The sequence below is a fragment of the Bufo gargarizans genome, chromosome 11 (assembly GCF_014858855.1).
Source record: "Bufo gargarizans isolate SCDJY-AF-19 chromosome 11, ASM1485885v1, whole genome shotgun sequence".
Classification (NCBI taxonomy): Eukaryota; Metazoa; Chordata; class Amphibia; order Anura; family Bufonidae; genus Bufo; species Bufo gargarizans.
The window spans coordinates 94540271-94562874 of record NC_058090.1 but is presented as its reverse complement, the minus strand read 5'-3'; the positions used below and the strand labels follow the sequence as shown (position 1 = coordinate 94562874).

At 46.7% G+C, this 22604-nt stretch overlaps 1 protein-coding gene across 1 annotated transcript in view; it reads left to right on the top strand.

Moving 5' to 3' along the window:
- The first annotated feature begins 11025 nt into the window (after positions 1-11025).
- The window catches only part of SV2A (synaptic vesicle glycoprotein 2A), a 46647-nt gene continuing 35068 nt past the window's right edge, over positions 11026-22604 (top strand). Inside the window, exon 1 of the mRNA XM_044272039.1 lies at positions 11026-11608. Coding sequence (XP_044127974.1) covers positions 11026-11608 — 583 coding nt within the window. The remainder of the gene's footprint in view (positions 11609-22604) is intronic.

The following is a 22604-nucleotide window of genomic DNA, read 5'->3' as shown; positions in this document are numbered from 1 at the left end:
TGTTTACCAGGGCCCGGTTCCTGCAAAGTCACCTCACCTGGTCCTTTAAATCAAGGAGAGGGAGGAACTAGAAGAGACAGCGGGAGGGGCAATGGTGCCTAGAGGACCGCCCTCAGTTCACTTTTAAAGGGTATGCCTGTCCATAGGTAGGTACAGGACGAAGTTTAGCTAAAGGTGCCCACACATCTTCAATAGCTGTGGGCCAGGCATTTTAAAGAGGACCTTAAACCACTATATACTTTATTAAAACAATACCTCAGGCTGAGGCTTATGATTTGGAGATGTTACCTCAGTATTTTATTTGATGATCCCGCTCCCCCGTTGCAGCACTGTGCCCCCCCATCTGTTTTGGCGCCCTGTATGCTAATCCATAGCATCGGTACAGGGAGGAGTAGACGGCAGAGTTCCTCAAGGTGCGTCCCCTTCTCCCTGGCTGTGACGCGGTCCATTGCGATTGAGAAGGAGATGCCCCACCCCCTGAGAAAAGCTGCCGTCTCCTCCTCCCTGTACCGCTGCTATTGATTAGCATACAGGGCGACAAAACTGATCGGATCATAGGAGCGGATCATCAAATAAAATTAACAGTTTTACACGGGCCGATGCATAGGCAAATAATGAGAATTAACCAAACATTCCCGACAATTGCGGAGGTGAAAGCTATATTTACATGCAGCCACCATTCCCTCTTATTAGGACAAGCGATCACTACTGTGATCATTCATCCCCTTACAGATGATTTTAGGTATCACATAAAAAAAGATCTTACCCGATGAATGCGCAGTTCCTTGCTCATTGGATAAACAGCGGCACAAATACAATTTTCCCCGATCCTTGGCCTTTATTCTCAAACCACAAAGAGACTGATTACAATTCTTACATTTACAGCACATGAATTGATCCAAGCAATCCTGACCTTCAGATATTTCTCCGGGTAAGCCTCAGAGGCCTTCACGTGATTGTAAAACCTAAATAAACCATTGATCCATCCTATCCAGTTGAAAAGTGTTTTTTTATTTTATTTCAGCTGTAATTAAAAAGTAACCACTATGGAATTTCCTTGAATGGGGGCTGAGCTGCAGTACCCCAGAACGACCACTGCACGGTGGACATAGAGTCTGCTTCCAGCTCCGTCCCTCGTAGAGCTGATCGGCCGGGACCCCCACCAATCTGATACTGATGACCCATACGGAGGCCATCAATATCTAAGTAGCTTTATTGTGCCACAGGAAAAATGTGATTACCTAAAAAACTATTATTTGCTCCTACATTACAGACGCTGGTCCCTACTAATGGCCGAGAGGATCGGCCTGTGTAATTCTCCTGTTACCTTTCTCACAGCATGCATCTCTATAACACGTCTTACGAAAGTTATTTGCATCGAGGCATGTTCTCTCTAACCAAGAACAGATTTGTCAGTAACCAGGCTTTGTGTGCCTTCATTTAAATAAAGTACATGAATGTTTTGTTAGATTGTGTTTGGTTATAATTGTAACTTAAAGAGGTTGTCTCATCGTGGACAATGGGGGCATATCGCTAGGATATGCCCCCCATTGTCTTATAGGTGCGGGTCCCAACACAGAGAACGGAGCCCCGCAAGGTGGTGGCTGAAGGACTCCGGTCCGGCCACCACCAAGGCGGCTCCTCATAGAAGTGAATGGGAGCGTACTGCGCATGCGCGGCCCCTGCTCCCATTCATTTCTATGGGGCTGACGGAAATAGCCGAGCTAATTTCGCCAGCCCCATAGAAAATGAATGGAGGGCGGCTGCGCATGCGCAGTGCGCCCTTCACTTGCGGGTCCCACCGCTGAGAATGGAGCCCCGCAAGGTGGTGGCTGGAGGACTCTGGTCCGGCCACTACCAAGCCGGCTCCTCATAGAAGTGAAAGGGAGCATACTGCGCATGCGTGGCCCCCGCTCCCATTCATTTCTATGGGGCCGACGGAAATAGCAGAGCCAACGCTCGGCTATTTTCGCCGGCCCCATAGAAAATGAATGGAGGGCGGCTGCGCATGCGCCCTTCTTCACTTGCAGGGCTCCGTTCTCGATATAGGTGCGGGTCCCACTGCATAAGAACGGAGCTCTGCAAGGTGGTGTCTGGAGGACTCCGGTCCGGCCACCACCAAGCTGGCTCCCCATAGAAGTGAATGGGAGTGCACTGCGCATGCTCGGTCCCCGCTCCCATTCATTTCTATGGGGCCGACGGAAATAGCCGAGCTGACGCTCTGCTATTTTTGCTAGCCCCATAGAAAATGAATGGAGGGTGGCTGCGCATGCACAGTGCGCCCTCCTTCACTTGCGGGGCTCCGTTCTCAATATAGGTGCAGGTCTCAGTCCTATAAGACAATGGGGTATATCCTAGTGATATGCCCCTATTGTCTATGATGAGACAACCCCTTTAAGGCCCCCACACACATTAGTGTACTGTTGGGAGACAACCTAATGTGTATGGGGCGCTCTCGACTCTCCCCAGGCATCATTCACCTTTCCGTCAACCAGATCCGGAATAAATGCCGGCTATTGTTTTGCTGGCAGTGGTTTCTCGTCTGGCCAAAACCCAGCATTTATGCTGCAAAGTGGCCGAATCACCGCCAGATGGGGATCTGGAGAATCCAGTAAGGCCAGTGCGGGGAGAAATCCAGCTGTTCTGTGATGGATCAACCTGCTGGATCTGCTTGACAGAGGTGTGAACAACCCGCAGTCACAGACTGGAGACCACCACAGACTGGAGACCACCATTGTGCTCTACACATCACTGTGTAATTGGTATAATGCAGTCAATAGTGTTTGTGTTACTGATATAGGCCGGAGGGGCCTTTAGATCCCCCCTCCCAGGTGTTTGATTATGACTCCAGTGCCACAAATGAATGAATGCTCCATGTACTTAGTATTTGGACGGCGGACCTGCGGAGTCACATGGCAGCAGCTTGCGCAGGGACCCAGGGCTGGCACGGCGAGATAAGATTGAAGGAGACAGAGCAGCGTTTAGGGCTGCGGGCTGCTGCCGGCTCCCCTCCCCCAACCCCTTGTTCCGCTCTACATTATCACTTTCTGTCTACGGCCTCAGATACGTTCTGCAAACGCGGCTTTTTTATGTTTCAGAAATATTAAAGTTGAAGGTCGCATTGGAAAAAACGTGCGTATAAATGACAAGGAGGCAACCTGTAGACCCCCTACTACGACGGGACTAAAACTCCCAGCAGAGTCAGGAGCTGTCATCAGCTACAGATTACACGGGCGCCTCGTGGAACGCTGACACTATGAACATGTAAGGGTGAAGGTTCCCCGGTCAGAGCTTCTCCTAATAGTCAGGGGTGAGGGGATGCTGGTCCTTCCCGGCTTCCTATGAAATGACTGGGGGCAATGGGCTAATAGGGGTATATCATCGCTTTATGATCGGTTTGGGGACCCCTACCCATCCTAAGAATAAACGGCCCACAGTGCTGACTCCCGACGTCCCGGATGTGCAGGGAACTGCAGCCGGCCCTATTCACTTCAATGGAGGCGTGCTGCGGTTCCCTGCATAGCGGCACCCACCACCTAGCGGAGCGGGGGCCGCAGCGCTGGATAATAACTCATTCACACATCCGTGGTGAACCCAAAGGTCCATAAGTATTATAAACTAACCTCTCTGCTTGCTTTTCATAAGTATTAAAAACTAACCTCTCTGCTTGCTTTTCATAAGTATTATAATGTGAAAATGGGGCCCCCAGTACAGATTTTGTATTGGGGCCCAGGAACTTTCCAATTATCACCTATGGACCATACCATTTGCTACATGTCCCAGGCAGCCTAGGCAGAGCCTCGTGGCACTTGTAGTTCTACGGAAATAGTCCCTGGTTATACCATCAATTTGTTTCTAAAGGTCGCGTTTTGCATTTTCCTCCCCCTTCGGCACACGATGGCAGCTACTCCGCAGCGCGGTCAGTGCGTTCGCCCACACGTATATTATTGTATGTTCACAGGGACGGCTTTGAGCGGTAAGATTTTCCAGAATAAAGTGGAAATGAACAGAGACGGGTTCACTAGGAATGGAAAACCCACAGAGGAGAGTCTATCCTTAAAGGGGATCTCCAGGCTACAGATATTGCTGGCTTATCCTCAGCATAGATTGGTGGGGGTCTGACGCCCGAGACCCCCACCAATCTGCCGTGGCCCCCTAAAGCAACAGTGATTGGAGCAGAAGAAGAAGGAGGCTCCACACACTGTGTAGTTTCCATTCACTTTTACAGGAGCTGAGCTGCAGTACCACAGCATGGCCACCACACAGTGCACAGCGCTGTCTGCCTCCAGCTCCATATACTGTACAGTGCCCGACACAGCAGGTCGTGGGGGTGTCAGGTGTCAGACCCCCACCAATCTGATATATAGATGACCTATCCTGAGGATAAGCATGCAATATCTGGAGAACCTCTCTAAGCCCATGGGGGGTTGCGTTGCTGCCAGACGATACAATCTATTGCTCTCTGTTATCAGCCATTGCAGGCTGCCCTGACACACAAACCCACCAGACTAGATGAGATAATACAGTACTGATCCTGTGTCACTCCTCAGTTATTCCTCCTGGGAATGTAAATGTAAGAGTGATCGGCACTGAATCAGTACCGTTCAGGAGGCTCAACCCCACTAAATCAAGCATACTGCTGGCAGGGTTGATCTTGCTGATTACAACAATACCTGTCTTGAGCAAGTCGGCAGCGGCATCTCCGGAGAATAAAGGTTTCTTCTGCCGTCTCCTTTCCTCGGTACATCGCAATTGGTGAGCACCATGCGGTGCAAAGAGGGAGCGGACGGTCACATGATCACGCTGTGGTGCTCTCAGGCAGGGCAGAGCTACTGGGTCTTAGCAGACCCAGATTAGCTCTGCTTGTACACACCAGTGATCTCCAACCTGTGGCTCTCCACAGCTCCCATCATGCTCAGATAGCCACAGGATGGCAGGGACGATAGGAGTTGTAGTTTTGCAAAAGCTGGGAAGCCACAGATTAGAGAACATAACTGTGCCAAATGGCCCAGCAGGGAGCAGTTTCCCTTTATAACTGGGGCTCCCTTGATTGCAAAAATGTCTCCGAGAAGTCTTTTAACCCCTTAGTGACCACCACTAAGGCAGCCGCCTTTTTATGGCAGCCTAATCTAAGAGCTGCAGGGATCTCTCATGCAATGGAGAGCAGGAGCTTGGGTCTCACATGACAGCCCGGAGAGGCAGAAGCACCAGTCCCGACCGTATAACCTCTTAGATGCCATAGTCAATAGCGACTGAAGCTTCTAAGAGGTTTCAGAGGGACGGGGCTGCCTCAGTCAGCCATCAGCTCCACTTTGAATGTGATTGCGGGGTGCCGAGATCTTCAGCCGGTGGCCAATTGAAGACCCCTAGGTCTGCCCTTAGCGTGTGCCGTTTAGGATGTGCCAGAGGCATGGCCTAACAGGCTGTCTGTCAGTTTCTTACTGACAGTATAATACATTGTCCTGCATAAGCAGTACAGTATACTATGTGATCCAGTAAGTGAGCAAAGTACACTAAAAATAAGAGTGAAATAAAGTTTAAAAAAAATGCTTTACAATGAAAATTGCAAATATAAAATTCCCTCACACATATTTGGTATCGCCGCATCCGTAATGACCAGCACAATCCAATCATCATGTAATATGTTCTGTACGATGAACGACAAAGAAAAAAAAAAAAAAAAGACAGAATTGCAGTTTTTTTGCCTATTTGTCACAAAAAGAAGAGAATAAAAAGCGATCAAAAAGTGTTATCTACCCCAAAATGTTACCAATGAAAACTATATGTCGTCCCACAAAAATCAAGCCCTCACACAACTCTGCAGAGAAAAAGATAAAAGAAATGGGTCTTGGCATGAGGCTATTTATTTTTTTATGGGATTTTTTTGTGCAAAAGTAGTAAAACAAAAAAAAAAAAGATATACCGTATATTTGGTATCTCTGTAATCATACTGAGCCAGAATGTCATTCACATGGCCGTAGTCTTGATCTGCATTTTTTGAGGGTCGGATGGGCCGCACAAGTAGCAGACAGCCGACCGCGTGATGGCCATATCCGTATGTCCGTTCCGCACTCCACAAAAAAGATGAAGCATGTCATCATCTTGCCCATTTTGCAGACAAGGATAGGACATTTGCGAAGGTGCAAAAAAATATAATAATAATAATAATAAATAAATATAAAAAATGGCGGCATGCTCTTGGCCGGTATCTGTGCCTTGCGTATCTGCAATATGCTCGAGTGCATGAGCCCTTCGTCAATGAGTTATATGTAACCCAAAATGGTACCATTGAAAACGACAACTTGTCCTGCAAAAAACAACAAAATAGAACAGTTATAGAAAACTAAAAATGTGAGGATGAAAAAAATAGCTTGGTCGCTACGGCCCAAAATAGGCTGGTCACTAATAGGTTAATATATATACACACACACACATTTTTTTAATATATATATATATAAAACGAAGGAAAAAATAAAATTAAAATAAAAACACACTTGACAACCAAAGACATCGGCGTCGTTTCCTCAGTCACGAAACACATTATATTTTAAAACAAGCAAAATATTTTTTTATAAAACGGATCTTATTTGCGGTTTTCCCCAAATAAAACTAAAACGGGAAAAAAAGAGCTCTAGGCGTCATGTGAAAAAATGCCCCATAATTTATTTTGGTGCTCCAGCAGAATTAGGGTCCCTAATACCACAATGGGTGCTAATTCACGCAAAAAAAATTAAGTTAGAGGCCTTTTCAGACCTGGCTATTAAGGGGTTAAATACCAATATATGTATATTTTTTTTTTTTTTTAATCAAACCCCCTTCGTCCACAGAACTGAGCGCCTCTGGGTGCCCCTGTACATAAAGCTTCCCTATTACGGAAACAGCGGATCGGCAGTAACTCCGCCTCCCCGACGACTGGGACAACCCCTTAAAATATATGTTGTTTCAAAACATTTTGGGCCAGCTGCCCCCTACACCACAAAAGTCACCCTGATACTAATCCTATATATCCACACAAATGCACACCTACATAGACTTAGCTGAAGGAAGAAGAGCAGACTCGAGTTACCTCAGCCACAGCTGTCAGCCCCCTCTGACCCGACTGCAGGAGCACAGAGGCTGCTGTACAGAGCAGGGGACCAGCACGTTACCTCAGGGGAGGAGCAGCGGGAGACGAATCTGCTCGGTCACCTGACACCGCGGGAAGACGGGCCTGACGTAGGGAGAGCTCATCACGTGACCTCAGCCTCCCGGGAGCCCGTACATTGCAGTCCTCGCTGTGTGAGGGAGGGGGCGGGGCCAGGGATGCTGATCTGTAATGGCAGCCAGTCCTCTGTCTCACAGGTCTGGAGCCTGCATGATATGCACAGCAGCTTACAGGCTGTACAGCTGTATCTATGTATGAGCTGTGCTAAGGTGTGTTCACCTGCCAACATACTTTTACAAAGTGAATAACTGTGTACATACATTACATTACTTAGGCCTCTTTCACACTTGCGTTGTCCGGATCCGGCGTGTACTCCACTTGCCGGAATTACACGCCGGATCCGGAAAAACGCAAGTGAACTGAAAGCATTTGAAGACGGATCCGTCTTCAAAATGCGTTCAGTGTTACTATGGCAGCCAGGACGCTATTAAAGTCCTGGTTGCCATAGTAGTAGTGGGGAGCGGGGGAGCGGTATACTTACAGTCCGTGCGGATCCCGGGGCGCTCCAAAATGACGTCAGAGCGCCCCATGCGCATGGATGACGTGCCATGTGATCACGTGATCCATGCGCTTGGGGCGCCCTGACGTCACTCTGAAGCGCCCCGGGAGCCGCACGGACGGTAAGTATACTGCTCCCCCGCTCCCCGCTCCACTTTACCATGGCTGCCAGGACTTTAGCGTCCCGGCAGCCATGGTAAGCATTCAGAAAAAGCTAAACGTCGGATCCGGTAATGCGCTGAAACGACGTTTAGCTTAAGGCCAGATCCAGATTAATGCCTTTCAATGGGCATTAATTCCGGATCCGGCCTTGCGGCAAGTCTTCAGGGTTTTTGGCCGGAGCAAAAAGCGCAGCATGCTGCGGTATTTTCTCCGGCCAAAAAACGTTCCGGTCCTGAACTGAAGACATCCTGATGCATCCTGAACGGATTTCTCTCCATTCAGAATGCATTAGGATAAAACTGATCAGGATTCTTCCGGCATAGAGCCCCGACGACGGAACTCTATGCCGGAAGACAAGAACGCAGGTGTGAAAGAGCCCTTATCCAGTACTGATACTGAGATACATCCTGTATTCTACCCCAGAGCTGCACTCACTATTCTGCTGGTGCAGTCACTGTGTACATACATTACTTATCCTGTACTGATCCTGAGTTACATCCTGTATTATACTCCAGAGCTGCACTCACTATTCTGCTGGTGCAGTCACTGTGTACATACATTACTTATCCTGTACTGATCCTGAGTTACATCCTGTATTATACTCCAGAGCTGCACTCAATATTCTGCTGGTGCAGTCACTGTGTACATACATTACTCATCATGTACTGATCCTGAGTTACATCCTGTATTATACTCCAGAGCTGCACTCACTATTCTGCTGGTGCAGTCACTGTGTACATACATTACTTATCCTGTACTGATCCTGAGTTACATCCTTTATTACACTCCAGAGCTGCACTCACAATTCTGCTGGTGCAGTCACTGTGTACATACATTACTTATCCTGTACTGATCCTGAGTTACATCCTGTATTATACTCCAGAGCTGCACTCACTATTCTGCTGGTGCAGTCACTGTGTACATACATTACTTATCCTGTACTGGTCCTGAGTTACATCCTGTATTATACTCCAGAGCTGCACTCACTATTCTGCTGGTGCAGTCACTGTGTACATACATTACTTATCTTGTACTGATGCTGAGTTACATCCTGTATTATACTCCAGAGCTGCACTCACTATTCTGCTGGTGCAGTCACTGTGTACATACATTACTTATCCTGTACTGATCCTGACTTACATCCTGCATTATACTCCAGAGCTGCACTCACTATTCTGCTGGTGCAGTCACTGTGTACATACATTACATCACTTATCTTCGGCCACCAGTACTGAACTCTTGGATAACCCTTTTGAGTTCTGGCTGCTGTTCTCAGTGCCACCAGTCTATTGTATATAAATCCTGCCTTTGCACCCAGAGGACAGAGCCATTTTCGGCGGGTGGCGATAGACTCCCCTCCGATCTCCACATAATGAATTCTTCCTGGTGAAATGAATCCCGCTCAGCTTATTTTCAGCCATTACATGATTTGGCCTCTGGCGTTTCTGCAGACGAGCTCAGAATAACTGCTCGCTGCTTCTTCTCTTGAAGACCTTTTTTTTTTACGGATAGGGTAAATTTCCCATCTCCGAAAGTTATCATGCTGAAAGTTAAATCTAAGCTCCTCCCACATCATGACATCATAAAGCTCTGCAGAGGCGCCATATCTGAGATGTACTACTTCCCTTTTTTTGGGGGGGAGGGACGGGAAGGGAGAAGAGCTCACAAAAGCCAGGTATAAGGTAGAAATAATACACCTACTATATAGGGCTCTCTGTGGCACCTCACGCAAAGACTCGGAGCTTGGTGCCAGTGGTGTTTGTGCACTTCCATTGGCACCCAAAGTCCTCAATGAAACACTGGTAAACCATGTTCAATATTCGTGATTGCCCTAGCCCACTCAAACTAGCCACGGAGACTATGCCGCCCCACAAAGATGACAAACCCTGCCGCAAAGCCTGTGGTTTTCTTGGCATGGCCCACAACACCCAACACCGTGGGTGTAAAGTGCCCCAATCCCACCATATGTGGGTCTCCCGTGATTTTGTAAGTAAAACCAGAATTAGTGAGCTAGACCCTCACTTTCCCTGCCCTAAAGGGGTTGTCCCATCTGAGACAATGGTGGCACAGTGTGAGGATATGCCACCAATATCAGATAGGTTTGGGACCCACACCTATCTCCAGGGAAGGAGAGGGCACCGTGAATGCACAGTGTGCTCTCTACTCATGTCCATGGGAGTTCCAAAAACAGCCAAGCAAGTGCACTTGGCTATTTTCGGCAGTCCCATAGAAATTAAGAGGGCAACCGCGCATTTGTGTATGCTATGCGCTCACTTCAGGGTTTCTGTTCTAGTGATAGATGCCTATCCCACCTTTGGGACATCGGTGGCTTATCGTAGTGATATGTCACCAGTGTGTCAGATGAGACAACCCCTTTCAAGGTGTTATATAGTGGGAAAAAATTGGTAGCAGCAAGCTCTGACAGGGATAAAAAATAAAAGTAACTATACCTCACTAATTCCTCCTCACTGGTTTCTACTTACTGGTAATGTCTCGACACACAGGAAATACCTAGAAATGTCCATTTAGCGGGAGACAGGAACAGGAAGTAGAGATCAGCTGACACCCGGCCAACATCATTACGAGAGTGCAGGTGGATTGGTGAGATGACAATCAGTTCTTTTATTTATTAAACCCCCTTTAAGCCCACCATCATATGGAAAGCCCTTTAAGACCCCCTGTATTACTCCACCCTTAATACCCTCACCCAATGACTTTAATGCCTATCTTCTTGCCAAACCGAATACCAACTGTTCTCTAAAACCACCTTCCCAGACTATGTAGTGTTGACAAATTCCTCACGGGCCTTTCTCTATCTCTCCAATAAAACTGTAGCACCTCTCAAGGACTAAATTTGGATGTCACACATGTTCCTGCTGTACTAACGTATGCTATATTTTTTGCAGGTGCTAAGAGACCTTCTTACAAGGGATTTTACGTTCCGGAGAAGTATGAGGATACATGAGAAGCTCAACTTGTGAATATACGTCTTTTCCCAAAATTTGGAATGCGCATAGTTTCAGCGACAATCTCTTAAGAGGAGCTGTCCACTTTGCATGGTGCTGAACTCAACTATCGCAAGGAAGTCAAGAGTTCAGGAAGAAGAACCTTGATAGCTTTCAGATTTCATTACCAGGTTAGAGAGGCATTCATCGGTCACCATGGATGAAGGATTCAGAGATCGGACTGCTTTTATACGAGGGGCCAAAGACATTGCTAAGGAGGTTAAAAAACATGCCACAAAGAAGGTTGGTAAAGGGGTAGATAAGGTGCAAGACGAGTACACCAAACGTTCTTACACTCGCTTCGAAGAAGACGATGATGACGATTATCAACCGCAGGATGGCTACTACCGAGGTGACCCCTTAAACGATGATGAAGGAGGTTCTAGCGATGCCACCGAAGGCCATGATGAGGACGACGAGATATACGAAGGCGAATATCAAGGCATCCCCAGAGCAGACTCCATGAAAGGAGACAACCTCAGCAATAACCAGCAGCTCGTAACAGAGTTTAAAGACTTTGAGGATCTAGAAGGTCAGAAGAAGAAGGACAGGGAAGAACTGGCCCAGCAGTATGAGGCAATCCTTCAAGAATGTGGACATGGAAGATTCCAGTGGACTCTCTATTTTGTTCTGGGACTCGCTCTCATGGCTGATGGGGTAGAAATTTTTGTAGTCGGGTTCGTCTTGCCAAGTGCAGAGAAGGACATGTGCTTATCTGACTCCAACAAAGGCATGCTGGGTAAGTGTATGTTGCTTCCAAGTTGATCACTGATGTTCTGCATGGTCCATGTGGGTTTATAAAGATATGGTGTATGACTAGATAGAATCTTAGAGAATTATCAATAGCGTTTTAAGATGTAATCCAATATGGTGAACACGGTGTGATAAGTTTGGTGCAACGCACCGGGCATAGTAGATACTTTTCTTCACGCCACGACATGCATAGTAGGCCAAAAATTTGGGCCCAAAAATGGTGCACATCACACAGATTTGGCGCATTTTATGTATCCTCATAGTCACACCCCTATTTATTAATGCTTATCAAAGCTATTAAGTTAGGCATAAAAATATCTTAATTATATAATAAAAAAAGATCCATACATTTTCTCCAGCAGGTGGAAGCTTTGGCATTGAGGCTCTACTTATATTTTGGTTCTTTGACCAGTTGCCTCGTAGCGCTGCACAGTACCGTACTATTACAGTGCCGACATTGCATGGGCAGAGAAAGTTTGCTAAGGCAATCAGCCGTTAGAGCAGTAGATTGGCAGCTGCACTCCTGCTCTAACGGCGGGGATCAGAGAACCCACTGATGGCCTCCATTAACTGTGGTCAGTGCAGAAGAGATAGATCATAGGGGAGGATCCTCCTTTTGAGGGATTCCTTCCGATGCAGTTTTTGCCCTTACAAAGTATAGGCAGAAAGTCTAGGCACTCTTGGAAGACCCTAGGGCTATCTTCTACTCCAGCTGCTAGGGCATACTCATGCCTGTTTATTTAACACACCCAGGTTAAAGGGGTTGTACCAAGATAAAAACAGCTGGGACCTCACCAAAATGGGTGTCCTGTGCCCACCACAGCAGGTTGAGCATGCTGCCGTTCCATTCATTCTCTATAAGAACGGCTGGAGGTAGGCAAGCAAAGCTTTTGCACCAGTTAGAATATCCCTCTTGACAACAAGCTGATCACAAAGTGTCCTCCTGTTGTGACCCCCAGCGATCAGCTGTCATCTGAGGAGACACCTGGCAGTAAGTGTTCAGTTTCCCTGCAGCACCACCACAGGGGAAATGAGGTATTACACAGTCTCCATTCAAATCCATGTGTGATCCAGGAGAGGTCCTCCAGAGTGAAAGGCACCGCTCTCTATTCTAGAAAAGCAATGAGGATCCTGAAGAGGGGACCAGGGACTATTTCCTAAAACTCCTTAGAAGATAGGTTTGCTAAGCTAGACAACCCCTTTAAGCTAATATAAGAAAGGCTCTCTCCATTGCTAAAATCCTGTATACTTCATTACGGATCCTGCTGGGGATAGAAGCGCACAGCATACATCATCATCGCACTTAATGAGGTTGAATTCCCTCTTCAGCACTTCTGCTAAAGTCTCCTTCAAGTGACCTTCAAATCCTTCCTGAGAGATCCACAAATCTCATCTCCAAGGAGGAGGAAATCTATTGATCTTCCAGGACAGTCAGAAATCTCCATTACAAACCGCTTTCCTGATCGATCCTTTTTCCTTTTAAAATCCAGCGAGGGAAGCCCTGTCATCCTTCGGCACAGTAGACTGGTATTCTTAGGCCTCATTCGGATGCACTGCCAGTTTTTCATGGCCATTTTGCATCAGCGTGTGCATCCATTTTCTGGCCATTTATCAATCTTTAACGGCCATTTTGCATCAGTTTTTATCAGCCATTAAAAAAAGATGAATTTCATATGTTTTTTTTATTTTATTTTTTTATTCCCAACCCCTGCAGTGCCCTCAGTATAGATAATGACCCCCATAGTGCCCCCAGTATAAATATTGGCCCCCATTGTGTCCTCCAATATAGATAATGGCCCCCTTTGTGTCCCTAGTCTGAAAAATGGCCCCCTTTGTGCCCCCCGGTATATATAATGGAAGTCTTTGTGCCCCCCCAGTATAGATAATGGAACTCTTTGTGTCCTCCAGTATAGATAATGGAACTCTTTGTGCCCTCCAGTATAGATAATGGACCTCTTTGTGCCCTCCAGTATAGATAATGGCCCCCTTTGTGCCCCCCGGTATATATAATGGAAGTCTTTGTGCCCCCCAGTATAGATAATGGCCCCCTTTGTGCCCCCCGGTATATATAATGGAAGTCTTTGTGCCCCCCAGTATAGATAATGGAACTCTTTGTGCCCCCCAGTATAGATAATGGAACTCTTTGTGCCCCCAGTATACATAATGGAACTCTTTGTGCCCCCCAGTATAGATAATGGCCCCCTTTGTGCCCCCGGTATATATAATGGAAGTCTTTGTGCCCCCCAGTATAGATAATGGAACTCTTTGTGCCCCCCAGTATAGATAATGGAACTCTTTGTGCCCTCCAGTATAGATAATGGAACTCTTTGTGCCCCCCAGTATAGATAATGGAACTCTTTGTGCCCCCCAGTATAGATAATGGAACTCTTTGTGCCCCCCAGTATAGATAATGGAACTCTTTGTGCCCTCCAGTATAGATAATGGAACTCTTTGTGCCCCCCAGTATAGATAATGGAACTCTTTGTGCCCTCCAGTATAGATAATGGAACTCTTTGTGCCCCCCAGTATAGATAATGGAACTCTTTGTGCCCCCAGTATAGATAATGGAACTCTTTGTGCCCCCCAGTATAGATAATGGAACTCTTTGTGCCCCCCAGTATAGATAATGGAACTCTTTGTGCCCCCAGTATAGATAATGGAACTCCGTGCCCTCCAGTATAGATAATGGAACTCTTTGTGCCCCCCAGTATAGATAATGGAACTCTTTGTGCCCCCCCAGTATAGATAATGGAACTCTTTGTGCCCTCCAGTATAGATAATAGAATTCTTTGTGCCCCCCAGTATAGATAATGGAACTCCGTGCCCTCCAGTATAGATAATGGAACTCTTTGTGCCCCCCAGTATAGATAATGGAACTCTTTGTGCCCCCAGTATAGATAATGGAACTCCGTGCCCTCCAGTATAGATAATGGAACTCTTTGTGCCCCCAGTATAGATAATGGAACTCCGTGCCCACTAGTATAGATAATGGAACTCTTTGTGCCCCCCAGTATAGATAATGGAACTCTTTGTGCCCCCCAGTATAGATAATGGAACTCAGTGCCCTCCAGTATAGAAAATGGAACTTCGTGCCCCCCAGTATAGATAATGGAACTCTTTGTGCCCCCCAGTATAGATAATGGAACTCTTTGTGCCCCTGGTATAGATAATGGAACTCTTTGTGCCCCCCAGTATAGATAATGGAACTCTTTGTGCCCCCCAGTATAGATAATGGAACTCTTTGTGCCCCCCAGTATAGATAATGGAACTCTTTGTGCCCCCCCAGTATAGATAATGAAACTCTTTGTGCCCCCCAGTATAGATAATGGAATTCTTTGTGCCCCCCAGTATAGATAATGGAACTCTTTGTGCCCTGCAGTATAGATAATGGAACTCTTTGTGCCCCCCAGTATATATATTGGAAGTCTTTGTGCCCCCCAGTATAGATAATGGAACTCTTTGTGCCCCCCCAGTATAGATAATGGAACTCTTTGTGCCCCCCAGTATAGATAATGAAACTCTTTGTGCCCTCCAGTATAGATAATGGAACTCTTTGTGCCCCCCAGTATAGATAATGGAACTCTTTGTGCCCTGCAGTATAGATAATGGAACTCTTTGTGCCCTCCAGTATATATATTGGAAGTCTTTGTGCCCCCCAGTATAGATAATGGCCGGCCTTTGTGTCCTTGGTATTATAAAATGCCCCCTTTAGCCCCTGATCCATGAAAACAAATACTCCCCTCATCCAGTTGAGCGCTCGGGGATAATCGCTCCATACTGGACGCTGCAGGACCTGTGCTCTCATTGTGATCATGTGACGTCATGACGCTGGTGCAGGTCCTGCTGCATCCAGCGAGGAGCGAGTGTTCCGCACGTTCATGTGAATGAGGTATCATATATATATATATATCTTTATTAAATTTTTTAACCCTGTGCTGCTGCAAGATGAGCGCACTCTTGTCCTGCTGCGAGATGAGCGCGCTCTTGTCCTGCTGCGAGATGAGCGCGCTCTTGTCCTGCTGCGAGATGAGCGCCCTCTTGTCCTGCTGCGAGATGAGCGCGCTCTTGTCCTGCTGCGAGATGAGCGCGCTCTTGTCCTGCTGCGAGATGAGCGCGCTCTTGTCCTGCTGCGAGATGAGCGCGCTCTTGTCCTGCTGCGAGATGAGCGCGCTCTTGTCCTGCTGCGAGATGAGCGCGCTCTTGTCCTGCTGCGAGATGAGCGCGCTCTTGTCCTGCTGCGAGATGAGCGCGCTCTTGTCCTGCTGCGAGATGAGCGCGCTCTTGTCCTGCTGCGAGATGAGCGCGCTCTTGTCCTGCTGCGAGATGAGCGCGCTCTTGTCCTGCTGCGAGATCAGCGCACTCTTGTCCCGCTGCAGTCATCCATTCAATAATGTAAAAAAAATGGAAATGAGACATCATATAGTATATGAAAGTCTCTTTATAACAAAGCTGGAACCAGCCCTGGACCTCACATGGATCCAGGGGTGTGTCCTCTCTGCTACAGCTGGATAGAACTGAGCATGTACTTCCCTCTCAGCGAGCAGGACATAGAAATTAGGAAAATAGCAAACAGCAGGTGGCGCTTTAGTGGCTGCTTACTGACCCAGTGACTTGTCCAACGCTCGTTCAGCGCTCTCTCCCGATCCCTCCTGTGGACATGCATGCTTGGCCCTGCTTTGTGAGCGGGTTTTTTTTAAGGGTGAGGATACGAAGCCTCCCTAGCTTAAATACATTTGCTATTATAAATGATAGATGAGCGCCTATTATTAGGCCGCGCACAGAACGAGCGGTTTCCTGGCGTGAGCCTTTCGCCGCTCCTCTCGGAGCCTCTCTCCTGCCCGCACGGTCAAAAAGGCAGCTTAGCCGGGAGCGTGTCCAACAGTTTGGAAAGTTGCTGCCGGCTGCGGGCAAGAACGAACCCATCCGCACACCCACACAGAAATCTAAGTGACGAGCAAATGTGAGGAACCTCTGCAAATCGGATGGACGTGGAGCAGCGCAAGCGCGCAGATTGAAGTGACTGCTCCAGAGAAACTAGGTCACTGTCTATAGGATGCCTCAGCACAATGCCTCCTGCTCACCAGAGCGTCGCCTTCCTGACGTTCACTCCTCAAATGATCAAGTCACTATTTTCTCCTACATTACATTTCATATCCAGCGCACTGAACCCGAGGAATCCGGAGGTTGTAGCTTATGTCACGCCGAGGTGCCCCTCTTCCCGCGGTGACTGGTCAAATGCAGCCCTGTCCCCTCTAATATAATCACATAGGATGAATCCACACATCACCTGGAATACTCTGTGCACATCTCAGTAACATAAATGGACAGGTCATTGCAGTAAGATCATCTCCTGAAATACTCTGTGCTGCTGGGGGGCCTTCGCTTTCACTGTTTATACCTTTCCACTTGCCTACACTGCCCTCCTGACACCACGATATAACACCTTGGCGGGCATCATCATGCAAGTGGTCACGTCACTGCAGAAAGATCATCTCCTGAAATACTCTGTGCTGCTGGGGGGGCCTTCGCTTTCACTGTTTATACCTTTCCACTTGCCTACACTGCCCTCCTGACACCACGATATAACACCTTGGCGGCATCATCATGCAAGTGGTCACGTCACTGCAGAAAGATCATCTCCTGAAATACTCTGTGCTGCTGGGGGGCCTTCACTTTCACTGTTTATACCTTTCCACTTGCCTACACTGCCCTCCTGACACCACGATATAACACCTTGGCGGGCATCATCATGCAAGTGGTCACGTCACTGCAGAAAGATCATCTCCTGAAATACTCTGTGCTGCTGAACCACTTCTAGGCACCAGTGCACAGATCTAGCCGCATCCTTTGCATTCCCTAAACTTACATCCCTGCTTGCATGCGTTCTCCTCCTAACAATCTGACATAGCCCCTGACACATGCTACACTAATATCATCGCATGAGTGGACAGGTCACTGCCTGCTGCAAAATCAGCACACTCCTCTCCTGAAATACTCTGTGCTACTGACATACTTTCAAAACCCTCTGGGTATCCAGCAGCTGGGGTATATTTGCCGTTAAACCTCTAGAAAGTGCCCATGTCTCATCACTACCATCATCACAAGGGTGGACAGGTCACTGCCTGCTGCAAAATCAGCACACTCCTCTCCTGAAATACTCTGTGCTACTGACATACATTCAAAACCCTCTGGGTATCCAGCAGCTGGAGTAGATTTGCCATTAGATTTGCAAAAGCACAGACGATAGCAAGTGGAAGACCCCTTTAAGAATAGAAACTGATGTTTCATGCGTCACATTTTTCTTTCCTCGCGATCGCGTGTCACTATACAAGCTGCGTACTAGCATTGATTGCACAGTCCTCGCACCAAGGAAGGCGTAAACAGGCGAGTGGAAAGTCAGCGTGCAGACAGCAAGCAGTCACGACGCCGGCTACCTGCACGCTTATTAACGCCCTCAGTAATTAGAGCCATCAAGCAGGAGCTGTGATCGTCTCTAAATCAGCTCCGTCAGACCTGATGATCGGGGCGTCTGTTATCCGGATCCTGTCACTGACGAACACTGGGCCTACCATGGAGATTAAGTAGGACAGGACGGATATAGAGCGATCCTGCTAGCCAGCGAAGAGCCGGGTTAGGAGCCATTATCTCAGGAAATTGCAAGGAAAGGAGACTGTTCAACTGACCATGACATGTGTGCAGAGCCGAATGTACAACACGTACCTGCAGGAGGCTAACGGTGTGCAAATATATGCATACACCACTGTATATTGTGAAAGTAACCTCATACATTACATTACTTATCCTGTACTGATCCCCAGTTACATCCTGTATTATACTCCAGAGCTGCACTCACTATTCTGCTGGTGAAATCACTGTGTACATACATTACTTATCCTGTACTGATCCTGAGTTACATCCTGTATTATACTCCAGACCTGCACTCACTATTCTGCTGGTGCAGTCACTGTGTACATACATTACTTATCCTGTACTGATCCTGAGTTACATCCTGTATTATACTCCAGAGCTGCACTCACTATTCTGCTGGTGCAGTCACTGTGTACATACATTACTTATCCTGTACTGATCCTGAGTTACATCCTGTATTATACTCCAGAGCTGCACTCACTATTCTGCTGGTGCAGTCACTGTGTACATACATTACTTATCCTGTACTGATCCTGAGTTACATCCTGTATTATACTCCAGAGCTGCACTCACTATTCTGCTGGTGCAGTCACTGTGTACATACATTACTTATCCTGTACTGATCCTCAGTTACATCCTGTATTATACTCCAGAGCTGCACTCACTATTCTGCTGGTGCAGTCACTGTGTACATTACATTACTTATCCTGTACTGATCCTCAGTTACATCCTGTATTATACTCCAGAGCTGCACTCACTATTCTGCTGGTGCAGTCACTGTGTACATACATTACTTATCCTGTACTGATCCTCAGTTACATCCTGTATTATACTCCAGAGCTGCACTCACTATTCTGCTGGTGCAGTCACTGTGTACATTACATTACTTATCCTGTACTGATCCTGAGTTACATCCTGTATTATACTTCAGAGCTGCACTCACTATTCTGCTGGCGCAGTCACTGTGTACACACAATACATTACTTATCCTGTACTGATCCTCAGTTACATCCTGTATTATACCCCAGAGCTGCACTCACTATTCTGCTGGTGAAATCACTGTGTACATACATTACTTATCCTGTGCTGATCCTGAGTTACATCCTGTATTATACTCCAGAGCTGTACTCACTATTCTGCTGGTGCAGTCACTGTGTACATACATTACTGATCCTGAGTTACATCCTGTATTATACTCCAGAGCTGCAATCACTATTCTGCTGGTGCAGTCACTGTGTACATACATTACTTATCCTGTGCTGATCCTGAGTTACATCCTGTATAAGGCTACTTTCACACTAGCGTTGTTTAAATCCGGCGTTCAATTCCGACCTGGGAACTGCCCGCCGGATCCGGAAAAACGTGTGAAAACGGATTACATTTGAATCCTAATCAGGATTTTGATCACAATGAAAAAATGCATTGGAAAAAACGGATCCGCCATTTATGGACTTTAACTTTTTTTTCACATTTTTCGGGTTTAACATGCAAAAACCGGATCCGGTTTGACTGAACACACGGCGCCGGATCAGGCGTTAATGCAAGTCAATGGGAAAAAAGCCTGATCAGGCGTTCAGTCAAAGTGTTCAGGATTTTTGGCCGGAGGTAAAAATACAACATGCTACGGTTTTCTGAAAAGCCTGATCAGTCAAAAAGACTGAATTGAAGACATCCTGATGCATCCTGAACGGATTACTCTCCATTCAGAATGCATTAGGATAAAACTGATCAGTTCTTTTCCGGATTTGAGCCCCTAGGACGGAACTCAGCGCCGGAAAAGAAAAACGCTAGTGTGAAAGTACCCTTATACTCCAGAGCTGCACTCACTATTCTACTGGTGCAGTCACTGTGTACATACATTACTTATCCTGTACTGATCCTGAGTTACATCCTGTATTATACTCCAGAGCTGCAGTCACTGTGTACATACATTACTTATCCTGTACTGACCCTGAGTTACATCCTGTATTATACCCCAGAGCTGCACTCAGTATTCTGTTGGTGCAGTCACTGTGTACATACATTACTTATCCTGTACTGATCCTGAGTCACATCCTGTATTATACTCCAGAGCTGCACTCACTATTCTGCTGGTGCAGTCACTGTGTACATACATTACTTATCCTGTGCTGATCCTGAGTTACATCCTGTATAAGGCTACTTTCACACTAGCGTTGTTTAAATCCGGCGTTCAATTCCGACCTGGGAACTGCCCGCCGGATCCGGAAAAACGTGTGAAAACGGATTACATTTGAATCCTAATCAGGATTTTGATCACAATGAAAAAATGCATTGGAAAAAACGGATCCGCCATTTATGGACTTTAACTTTTTTTTCACATTTTTCGGGTTTAACATGCAAAAACCGGATCCGGTTTGACTGAACACACGGCGCCGGATCAGGCGTTAATGCAAGTCAATGGGAAAAAAGCCTGATCAGGCGTTCAGTCAAAGTGTTCAGGATTTTTGGCCGGAGGTAAAAATACAACATGCTACGGTTTTCTGAAAAGCCTGATCAGTCAAAAAGACTGAATTGAAGACATCCTGATGCATCCTGAACGGATTACTCTCCATTCAGAATGCATTAGGATAAAACTGATCAGTTCTTTTCCGGATTTGAGCCCCTAGGACGGAACTCAGCGCCGGAAAAGAAAAACGCTAGTGTGAAAGTACCCTTATACTCCAGAGCTGCACTCACTATTCTACTGGTGCAGTCACTGTGTACATACATTACTTATCCTGTACTGATCCTGAGTTACATCCTGTATTATACTCCAGAGCTGCAGTCACTGTGTACATACATTACTTATCCTGTACTGACCCTGAGTTACATCCTGTATTATACCCCAGAGCTGCACTCAGTATTCTGTTGGTGCAGTCACTGTGTACATACATTACTTATCCTGTACTGATCCTGAGTCACATCCTGTATTATACTCCAGAGCTGCACTCACTATTCTGCTGGTGCAGTCACTGTGTACATACATTACTTATCCTGTACTGATCCTGAGTTACATCCTGTATTATACTCCAGAGCTGCACTCACTATTCTGCTGGTGCAGTCACTGTGTACATACATTACTTATCCTGTACTTACCCTGAGTTACATCCTGTATTATACCCCAGAGCTGCACTCACTATTCTGCTGGTGAAATCACTGTGTACATACATTACTTATCCTGTACTGATCCTGAGTTACATCCTGTATTATACTCCAGAGCTGCACTCACTATTCTGCTGGTGCAGTCACTGTGTACATACAATACTTATCCTATACTGATCCTGAGTTACATCCTGTATTATACTCCAGAGCTGCACTCACTATTCTGCTGGTGCAGTCACTGTGTACATACATTACATATCCTGTACTGATCCTGAGTTACATCCTGTATTATACTCCAGAGCTGCACTCACTATTCTGCTGGTGCAGTCACTGTGTACATACATTACTTATCCTGTACTGATCCTGAGTTACATCCTGTATTATACTCCAGAGCTGCACTCACTATTCTGCTGGTGCAGTCACTGTGTACATACATTACTTATCCTGTACTGATCCTGAGTTACATCCTGTATTACACTCCAGAGCTGCACTCACTATTCTGCTGGTGCAGTCACTGTGTACATACATTACTTATCCTGTACTGATCCTGAGTTACATCCTGTATTATACTCCAGAGCTGCACACACTATTCTGCTGGTGCAGTCACTGTGTACATACATTACTTATCCTGTACTGATCCTGAGTTACATCCTGTATTATACTCCAGAGCTGCACTCACTATTCTGCTGGTGCAGTCACTGTGTACATACATTACTTATCCTGTACTGATCCTGAGTTACATCCTGTATTATACTCCAGAGCTGCACTCACTATTCTGCTGGTGCAGTCACTGTGTACATACATTACTTATCCTGTACTGATCCTGAGTTACATCCTGTATTATACTCCAGAGCTGCACTCACTATTCTGCTGGTGCAGTCACTGTGTACATACATTACTTATCCTGTACTGATCCTGAGTTACATCCTGTATTATACTCCAGAGCTGCACTCACTATTCTGCTGGCATACACACACCACATAGACATTATAGCTCTATCCAGACCCTTCCATCACCACATTTACTACCATTGCACCTAAACCATCTCATCTTCCAAGTTCATGTCCCATCATCATAATAGATTGGTTTCTGCTTCCCATAAAACGTGCGCAGCCCGGAGCTCATCCCGCCCGCAGCTGAATACATCCTGCGTCCTCCGCTGCTGACTCACAACGCCCCAGCTGCTTATTAGAAACCCTGCACCCCCCCCCCCCCCCCCCCACCACCACCAC